This window comes from Dendrobates tinctorius, unplaced genomic scaffold (genome assembly GCF_039654945.1).
Source record: "Dendrobates tinctorius isolate UK_male_01 unplaced genomic scaffold, ASM3965494v1 ptg000380l, whole genome shotgun sequence".
NCBI lineage: Eukaryota > Metazoa > Chordata > Amphibia > Anura > Dendrobatidae > Dendrobates > Dendrobates tinctorius.
Window position 1 is genome coordinate 1,704,786 of NW_027362046.1, and position 10,216 is coordinate 1,715,001.

General features: G+C 49.9%; 1 protein-coding gene across 4 annotated transcripts; it reads left to right on the top strand.

The window, feature by feature from the left end:
- Positions 1 to 250: 250 nt before the first annotated feature.
- Positions 251 to 7,932, top strand: LOC141075920 (uncharacterized). 4 transcript variants are annotated; one of them, XM_073563125.1, is made up of 7 exons: positions 251 to 374; positions 5,922 to 6,071; positions 6,201 to 6,380; positions 6,463 to 6,586; positions 6,670 to 6,764; positions 6,963 to 7,053; positions 7,650 to 7,932. In XM_073563125.1, exons 1-7 carry the CDS (start codon positions 354 to 356, stop codon positions 7,718 to 7,720), a joined length of 732 nt encoding a protein of 243 aa, XP_073419226.1. In that variant the 5' UTR covers positions 251 to 353; the 3' UTR covers positions 7,721 to 7,932. The 4 variants fall into 4 exon arrangements, with proteins under 4 accessions (XP_073419226.1, XP_073419227.1, XP_073419230.1 ...); XM_073563126.1 differs by lacking the exon at positions 251 to 374 and adding an exon at positions 4,343 to 5,806; XM_073563129.1 differs by lacking the exon at positions 251 to 374 and adding an exon at positions 4,343 to 5,782.
- Positions 7,933 to 10,216: the final 2,284 nt, after the last annotated feature.

Here is a 10,216-nt window from a genome sequence, read left to right on the forward strand (position 1 = left end):
TCCGTGCACCTCGTACACACGCGGCTCCGCTTTGTGCACCTCGTACACACACGGCTCCGCACCGTACACCTCGTACACACGCGGCTCCGCTCCGTACACCTCGTACACACGCGGCTCCGCTCCATACACCTCGTACACACACAGCTGCGCTCCGTACACCTCATACACACAGGGCTCTGCTACATCCACCCTGTAAACCCCTCCTGACCCCACACAGAAACTTCCCCTCATCCAGCACCATGACAACCAGCACAGCAGAGTCCTGCCCACACTGAGGCCCTTGATCATGTGACCCCTGACTCCTCCCCTCCTGTGACCTCATCACAGGTCCTGTGCGCACAGAGCAGTCATATATGTGGAGTGCGGCTCTGCAGGTTAGTGATGGGCAGTCCAGCTCTTCTGGCTCCTTCCCCCACTTTTCTCCCTCCTGTCCCTTCACTATAAAGCCTGGGCCTCATTATACAGCTGTACAGGGGTCTAGTGAAGGCTTTTTAGCCCTTTCCTCAGACTGTAGCTCCTGGGCACAGACCCTCACTCCTGTCCCTTCACTATAAAGCCTGGGCCTCATTATACAGCTGTACAGGGGTCTAGTGAAGGCTTTTTAGCCCTTTCCTCAGACTGTAGCTCCTGGGAACAGGCCCTCACTCCTGTCCCTTCACTATAAAGCCTGGGCCTCATTATACAGCTGTACAGGGGTCTAGTGAAGGCTTTTTAGCCCTTTCCTCAGACTGTAGCTCCTGGGCACAGGCCCTCACTCCTGTCCCTTCACTATAAAGCCTGGGCCTCATTATACAGCTGTACAGGGGTCTAGTGAAGGCTTTTTAGCCATTTCCACAGACTGTAGCTCCTGGAAACAGGCCCTCACTCCTGTCCCTTCACTATAAAGCCTGGGCCTCATTATACAGCTGTACAGGGGTCTAGTGAAGGCTTTTTAGCCCTTTCCTCAGACTGTAGCTCCTGGGAACAGGCCCTCACTCCTGTCCCTTCACTATAAAGCCTGGGCCTCATTATACAGCTGTACAGGGGTCTAGTGAAGGCTTTTTAGCCATTTCCACAGACTGTAGCTCCTGGAAACAGGCCCTCACTCCTGTCCCTTCACTATAAAGCCTGGGCCTCATTATACAGCTGTACAGGGGTCTAGTGAAGGCTTTTTAGCCCTTTCCTCAGACTGTAGCTCCTGGGAACAGGCTCTCACTCGTGTCCCTTCACTATAAAGCCTGGGCCTCATTATACAGCTGTACAGGGGTCTAGTGAAGGCTTTTTAGCCATTTCCACAGACTGTAGCTCCTGGAAACAGGCCCTCACTCCTGTCCCTTCACTATAAAGCCTGGGCCTCATTATACAGCTGTACAGGGGTCTAGTGAAGGCTTTTTAGCCCTTTCCTCAGACTGTAGCTCCTGGGAACAGGCCCTCACTCCTGTCCCTTCACTATAAAGCCTGGGCCTCATTATACAGCTGTACAGGGGTCTAGTGAAGGCTTTTTAGCCATTTCCACAGACTGTAGCTCCTGGAAACAGGCCCTCACTCCTGTCCCTTCACTATAAAGCCTGGGCCTCATTATACAGCTGTACAGGGGTCTAGTGAAGGCTTCTTAGCCCTTTCCTCAGACTGTAGCTCCTGGGAACAGGCTCTCACTCCTGTCCCTTCACTATAAAGCCTGGGCCTCATTATACAGCTGTACAGGGGTCTAGTGAAGGCTTTTTAGCCATTTCCACAGACTGTAGCTCCTGGAAACAGGCCCTCACTCCTGTCCCTTCACTATAAAGCCTGGGCCTCATTATACAGCTGTACAGGGGTCTAGTGAAGGCTTTTTAGCCCTTTCCTCAGACTGTAGCTCCTGGGAACAGACCCTCACTTCTGTCCCTTCACTATAAAGCCTGGGCCTCATTATACAGCTGTACAGGGGTCTAGTGAAGGCTTTTTAGCCCTTTCCTCAGACTGTAGCTCCTGGGCACAGGCCCTCACTCCTGTCCCTTCACTATAAAGCCTGGGCCTCATTATACAGCTGTACAGGGGTCTAGTGAAGGCTTTTTAGCCCTTTCCTCAGACTGTAGCTCCTGGGAACAGACCCTCACTTCTGTCCCTTCACTATAAAGCCTGGGCCTCATTATACAGCTGTACAGGGGTCTAGTGAAGGCTTTTTAGCCCTTTCCTCAGACTGTAGCTCCTGGGAACAGACCCTCACTTCTGTCCCTTCACTATAAAGCCTGGGCCTCATTATACAGCTGTACAGGGGTCTAGTGAAGGCTTTTTAGCCCTTTCCTCAAACTGTAGCTCCTGGGAACAGGCTCTCCCTCCTGTCCCTCCACTATAAAGCCTGGGCCTCATTATACAGCTGTACAGGGGTCTAGTGAAGGCTTTTTAGCCCTTTCCTCAGACTGTAGCTCCTGGGCACAGGCCCTCACTCCTGTCCCTTCACTATAAAGCCTGGGCCTCATTATACAGCTGTACAGGGGTCTAGTGAAGGCTTTTTAGCCCTTTCCTCAGACTGTAGCTCCTGGGAACAGACCCTCACTTCTGTCCCTTCACTATAAAGCCTGGGCCTCATTATACAGCTGTACAGGGGTCTAGTGAAGGCTTTTTAGCCCTTTCCTCAGACTGTAGCTCCTGGGAACAGACCCTCACTTCTGTCCCTTCACTATAAAGCCTGGGCCTCATTATACAGCTGTACAGGGGTCTAGTGAAGGCTTTTTAGCCCTTTCCTCAAACTGTAGCTCCTGGGAACAGACCCTCACTTCTGTCCCTTCACTATAAAGCCTGGGCCTCATTATACAGCTGTACAGGGGTCTAGTGAAGGCTTTTTAGCCCTTTCCTCAGACTGTAGCTCCTGGGCACAGGCCCTCACTCCTGTCCCTTCACTATAAAGCCTGGACCTCATTATATAGCTGTACAGGGGTCTAGTGAAGGCTTTTTAGCCCTTTCCTCAGACTGTAGCTCCTGGGAACAGGCCCTCACTCCTGTCCCTTCACTATAAAGCCTGGGCCTCATTATACAGCTGTACAGGGGTCTAGTGAAGGCTTCTTAGCCCTTTCCTCAGACTGTAGCTCCTGGGAACAGGCTCTCACTCCTGTCCCTTCACTATAAAGCCTGGGCCTCATTATACAGCTGTACAGGGATCTAGTGAAGGCTTTTTAGCCATTTCCACAGACTGTAGCTCCTGGAAACAGGCCCTCACTCCTGTCCCTTCACTATAAAGCCTGGGCCTCATTATACAGCTGTACAGGGGTCTAGTGAAGGCTTTTTAGCCCTTTCCTCAGACTGTAGCTCCTGGGAACAGGCCCTCACTCCTGTCCCTTCACTATAAAGCCTGGGCCTCATTATACAGCTGTACAGGGGTCTAGTGAAGGCTTTTTAGCCCTTTCCTCAAACTGTAGCTCCTGGGAACAGACCCTCACTTCTGTCCCTTCACTATAAAGCCTGGGCCTCATTATACAGCTGTACAGGGGTCTAGTGAAGGCTTTTTAGCCCTTTCCTCAGACTGTAGCTCCTGGGCACAGGCCCTCACTCCTGTCCCTTCACTATAAAGCCTGGACCTCATTATATAGCTGTACAGGGGTCTAGTGAAGGCTTTTTAGCCCTTTCCTCAGTCTTTAGCTCCTGGGAACAGGCCCTCACTCCTGTCCCTTCACTATAAAGCCTGGGCCTCATTATACAGCTGAACAGGGGTCTAGTGAAGGCTTTTTAGCCCTTTCCTCAGACTGTAGCTCCTGGGAACAGGCTCTCACTCCTGTCCCTTCACTATAAAGCCTGGGCCTCATTATACAGCTGTACAGGGGTCTAGTGAAGGCTTTTTAGCCATTTCCACAGACTGTAGCTCCTGGAAACAGGCCCTCACTCCTGTCCCTTCACTATAAAGCCTGGGCCTCATTATACAGCTGTACAGGGGTCTAGTGAAGGCTTTTTAGCCCTTTCCTCAGACTGTAGCTCCTGGGCACAGGCCCTCACTCCTGTCCCTTCACTATAAAGCCTGGGCCTCATTATACAGCTGTACAGGGGTCTAGTGAAGGCTTTTTAGCCCTTTCCTAAGACTGTAGCTCCTGGGAACAGACCCTCACTTCTGTCCCTTCACTATAAAGCCTGGGCCTCATTATACAGCTGTACAGGGGTCTAGTGAAGGCTTTTTAGCCCTTTCCTCAAACTGTAGCTCCTGGGAACAGACCCTCACTTCTGTCCCTTCACTGTAAAGCCTGGGCCTCATTATACAGCTGTACAGGGGTCTAGTGAAGGCTTTTTAGCCCTTTCCTCAGACTGTAGCTCCTGGGCACAGGCCCTCACTCCTGTCCCTTCACTATAAAGCCTGGACCTCATTATATAGCTGTACAGGGGTCTAGTGAAGGCTTTTTAGCCCTTTCCTCAGACTGTAGCTCCTGGGAACAGGCCCTCACTCCTGTCCCTTCACTATAAAGCCTGGGCCTCATTATACAGCTGTACAGGGGTCTAGTGAAGGCTTCTTAGCCCTTTCCTCAGACTGTAGCTCCTGGGAACAGGCTCTCACTCCTGTCCCTTCACTATAAAGCCTGGGCCTCATTATACAGCTGTACAGGGGTCTAGTGAAGGCTTTTTAGCCATTTCCACAGACTGTAGCTCCTGGAAACAGGCCCTCACTCCTGTCCCTTCACTATAAAGCCTGGGCCTCATTATACAGCTGTACAGGGGTCTAGTGAAGGCTTTTTAGCCCTTTCCTCAGACTGTAGCTCCTGGGAACAGGCCCTCACTCCTGTCCCTTCACTATAAAGCCTGGGCCTCATTATACAGCTGTACAGGGGTCTAGTGAAGGCTTTTTAGCCCTTTCCTCAAACTGTAGCTCCTGGGAACAGACCCTCACTTCTGTCCCTTCACTATAAAGCCTGGGCCTCATTATACAGCTGTACAGGGGTCTAGTGAAGGCTTTTTAGCCCTTTCCTCAGACTGTAGCTCCTGGGCACAGGCCCTCACTCCTGTCCCTTCACTATAAAGCCTGGACCTCATTATATAGCTGTACAGGGGTCTAGTGAAGGCTTTTTAGCCCTTTCCTCAGTCTTTAGCTCCTGGGAACAGGCCCTCACTCCTGTCCCTTCACTATAAAGCCTGGGCCTCATTATACAGCTGAACAGGGGTCTAGTGAAGGCTTTTTAGCCCTTTCCTCAGACTGTAGCTCCTGGGAACAGGCTCTCACTCCTGTCCCTTCACTATAAAGCCTGGGCCTCATTATACAGCTGTACAGGGGTCTAGTGAAGGCTTTTTAGCCATTTCCACAGACTGTAGCTCCTGGAAACAGGCCCTCACTCCTGTCCCTTCACTATAAAGCCTGGGCCTCATTATACAGCTGTACAGGGGTCTAGTGAAGGCTTTTTAGCCCTTTCCTCAGACTGTAGCTCCTGGGAACAGGCCCGTGTGGAGATTTCCTTCTGAACAGCATCTGCGTCCTGCCTAAGGCTTGCCCCTTGCTGACCGGGGGGTTTTGCCCTCCTCTGCTCAAGTTAAGGCAGGGCACATCGTTGAAGTTTCTGTGGAGGACTGCTGCGGGCGCCATCTTCCTCCACCTTCAGTGATGTCCCCAGGCGCGACCAGTCAGCGACGCTGGATTTCCGTTACAGACAGACAGAATTAGACGATTATATATATATATATATATATATATATATATATATATATCTGACCCATGAAAGTGCTGTTAGGCCGTCGTCAGAGTTTGCTCACTCCTCTCTTCAGCCTCCCGGCCATGAAGTTTTACACTTTTGCTACAAATAAACTACGGACTTTCAATATGGATCGGTGATTGCTGCAGTCCTTACTTTCTTTGGTGAAATTATATATATAGATATGTGTATGTATATAAATATTTGTCAATCATATCTCCCTACTCTGGAGATTGCTGCTGTCAATGTATTATTACACAGGATTCTTATGATGTTACATCGGATCATCTTCTTCTCATTCAGGTCTCTACAATATCAGATCCTCTCAGTGAAGATCTTCTACAAAAGAGAATTTTCCTGATTTACCCGTCAAGGATGGATATGGGCAGAGACAAGATGGCAGGGAGGATGTTACACCTCACCCTAGAGATCCTCTTCCGTCTCACTGGAGAGGTGAGAGATTCTGATGACGTCACATTACATCATTCTTATCTATGGGAATAACAGATGGACAGAACTGGAGAGGTGAGGACTCTGGAAATGTCTGTAGTGAGATTTATTAATGTGTCTCTCCATAACCAGGATTACACAGTGGTGAAGAAGACCTCTAGTGATCTCTGTCAGGACCCTGTGTCTGAGGGATGGGGAAGACCCCTGAGCCCAATCACGGGGCCTCCACCTCACCCCCTGATCCATGAGGACATCAATGACCAGAAGATCCTAGAACTCATCTACAAGATGACTGAGCTGCTGACTGGAGAGGTGACACTGCTGGGAATGCTGGGACATTATACAGTAACACTATGATGGGATCGGGGGATGACGGTATCATTGTGTGTGTCAGGTTCCTATAAGGTGTCAGGATGTCGCTGTCTATTTCTCCATGGAGGAGTGGGAGTATTTAGAAGGACACAGAGATCTGTACAAGAACATCATAATGGAGGTTCCCCAGCCCCTCACATCTCCAGGTAATAGACAGGACTAAATACACACGGCCTATAATTATCTGTATGTAGAGAATGAATTCAGTCCCTGTATGTGTTTCCTCCAGATCTATCCAGTAAGAGGACAACACCAGAGAGATGTCCCCGTCCTCTTCTTCCACAGGACTGTAAACAAGATCCCAGTGCTCCTCAGGATCATCAGGTAGATGGAGAGAAGGTGTCAGGAGATCTCCCCTATGATGTGTAGACGGCTGTGAAGGTCTTGTGCTCAGTCTTGTTTTATCCACCAGTATTATATGTTTTATACTTGTGTAATGAGAACGGTGGAGATGGCAGGATTAGAGCTGATCATAGATGGGACTTCTCCATCTGTCGGTGACTTTTACAGTATTTGTTTCAGGGTGAAGATCTGACCCATATTAATACTACAGAGACATATGTGAGGGGTGATGAGTGGTGTAAAGAGGAGATTCCCACATATGACTACCCAGGTGAGTAGTAACCACTGAATGCAGAGAAGTCACAGATTCCTCTCAGTCACCGGCTGTGGCTGCTTTATCGGTGGTGTAGTCCGGCCGTATTACCATGATCACCATTTTGCCTCTAGACCACAACATTCTCCTTCACCCAAAACTGTTCAAATGACTTTTGGCATTGAAAGCCCTTTTCTATAGAACTTACGACCTGGAGGATCCTCATACCCCCTGGGATTAGTGTGAGGGTGATCCCTTAAAGCGAGATCTATATGATTACTTGTACCTGACCCAATATAGGCCGAGTTTGCTCTTAAAGAGTCACACCGAACACAGAGTTAGGCCGGAATCAAACTACCGTGTGTGATGCAAGAAACGCATGAGTCTCTCGCATCAACATCCGGCGCTGCCGCCGGTACTCAGGACCGGAGCTGCGGCTGCATAGAAATACATGGTTGTTGATGCGACAGACTCGTGCGAGTTTCTCACATCACACCCAGTGGTGTGATCCCGACCTTAGATGTCTAATCTTTTCTCAGTAAAGGTTTGCACACAACTGAAGTTTATTCTCAAGACAAAGAGATAGTAACTAGCCATTCTCTCCTTCACATTAGGAGGCGCTGACCGTTACCTGCCCAGATCTGTAACTATAAAGCCAAATGACAGCGTACGTAGAATGTGCTGACAAGATAGAAAATCACTTGGAGAAAAATCTTATGCTGGGCCTGTAAGAGAAAGTGGAGGGTAATGATGCTGTTGGCTTCCTAGATCCCTGAGATCTTATCGGATGAATCTTCTCTCCCTTCTGTGCTGCTGAATGTCTCATGGTCCCTACAAGACCAGGTCCAGTCTTTCTGACCAAACTTCCCTTTTATGAGCGACAACAGTAAATGTGCAGTGAGGCCGAGTGTGAATTTCTGTCCAATAACAGCAGAGTTTCCCTTTATCCTGACTTTTCAATTTGTATTAAAACCAACTAACTTCAAGGAGGATTGTGATAATCTACAGGACAAACATTCCACCTGTGCCATGATAGATCTCTAAGCTGTGCGTGGCTGAGGGCTGTAATATACTTTTATTCCCGCCTGCAGGAGATGTGTTGGCTCCAGCCCTGGTGTCATGGATTCACTCCACGTCATAAATTACATTGTTTTTGATCCTCAGGAATTCAGATTACTGCACAATCTCTCCTGAAATGGGGAGCAATATTATTTTCTCTAATCTTCTGCTCAGGATCCATAGTAGCTCCAATGGTCCACCATAAGTGAGGGCAACTCTGGTTTACTGTTGTGTAATCTGTATTTGTAGTTTTCAGTTAATGAGATTCTCGTGCTCTGGGGCGGGGCTGTGGGCGGGGCTTTATGTGGTGCTCTGATTCCATATTCCTCTGTATTGGCTTATGACAGGTCGCTGACCCCTCACTGACCTGCCCCCCATTATTACATAATGCATATAATAGCATTGATATTATTGTTGACTAGAGGTGTGCCCGATGTTATCGCATCGAGAGGGAAGTGTGTGTGTGTGTACATGTGGGTGTGTGTCACGCAGCTGCCTGCGCACCCACCTCCGTGCAGTCACAGCCGGCAGGGAAGCGGGTGGTTTGCGGCCTGTGCTGGAGATGTGTGTGAGTACGTGTTTGTGTATGTACATGGTGGGCAGGCAGCGGCGGGGGGGATTCTAGCAGCGGCCAGTCTTTCCTGCCGGCTGGGACAGAGGTGAGTGGACAGGCAGCGGCGGGTCCGGTGGTGGCGGGAGGGTCCCGGCGGTATCCTGCTGGTGGTACTGTGGAAGGGCCTGGTATCACCAGCGGGTGCCATATTGGAATACCCATCACTTTGGTATTCCAATATGGCAGTTGGCGTACTTTGCGGTGCGGCGCGGTGGATTGTGGGATTCGAGGACATCCAGACGGAAGTGGATGACAGACAATTTAAGGTAAATATATATATGTGTATATATATATATATATATATATATATATAATATAGATAATGCCTATAATATTGTGGCTATTGTGAGGCTTAGAAAGAAAATTACATCCAGCAAAATGTCACCGGCGGCCCCTGACCAGTAGCCTCTATTTCTTACTTATAGATGCTACTGCGCCGGTGGGTCGCCCTCCCAGGGCTGTGGGGTACTCGGTACAGGGCTGGTATCAGCAGGATGTGTCACAGCAGCGGTGATCATGTCCGTGGCCCTGGGCACCCAAGTAGAAGGGGGGATGAATGGTGAAATGTAGTTGAGTAGATGAATAGTTCGTGACGCCACCTGTGGTGTTCGGCAAGTGAGATGTTAAGCCGACGCTGCATGCAGATCCTCTGGGACTGGTGGTGTGTTGCAGCCAAGATGGTGAAGCTCCCCACAGGTGGAGCTGTAGTCCCAGGGCAGTGTAGATGTAGGGGTAGAGGAGAGGCACAGGCAGTGTAGAAGCTGGTACCCAGATGTAGCGGTGTGGGGTGTGTTGGCGCAGGAATAAATGTAGGACACTGGGGTATGTAGTTCCAAAGCTTTACTCACAGTCTGTTGTGCAAACAGGTGCCTGCCTCCGTGCCGTGTCCTCCGGGTCAGGGACTCAGTCAACCTCCAGGCAATATAGGATGCTCCCTTCCAACACTCCGCCATCATGTGCCTTTCTGAACGTCTCCTCTTATAGCGCCTGTAAGTGAAGTACTCCCAGTACTGAGTTACACTGGAGTTCCTCCTGTCCGATGTTCTTATGAACTTTCCTCGTACGGCAGACAGCTGTAGCCTGCTTCGGGGACTCCTTGCTTCCTAGTCCCGGCTCACTATCAATGTTGTTGTTGTGCCCCCAAGTCTGAGATGGGAGTAGCGCATTTACAGCCCACTACTCCTCCGGTGTCTGTTGCAGGACCATTAGTATCCGAACAACCTCGGAGACCGGGCCTCGGCCTTGCGCTTAGAACTTCTAGGAAGGGTTCTCCTCTGACCCACGTCCTCTGTTCTCTTTTACTCCTCACGTTCCGTGCTAGTCTTTCCTTCTTATGAAAAGTCAGGTTTCCGTTCAATGTCTTTTTCTTTCCTTTCCCGTGCCAGCAGGCTCAGATCACTGAGGTCTGCTGCAGCACCTCCTTCCTCCATCCCTCTCAGGGATCTTCTCTCTCTCACACTCTCCGACTGAATGCCTCACTGCACTCACTCAGCTCACTGAACTCACTGA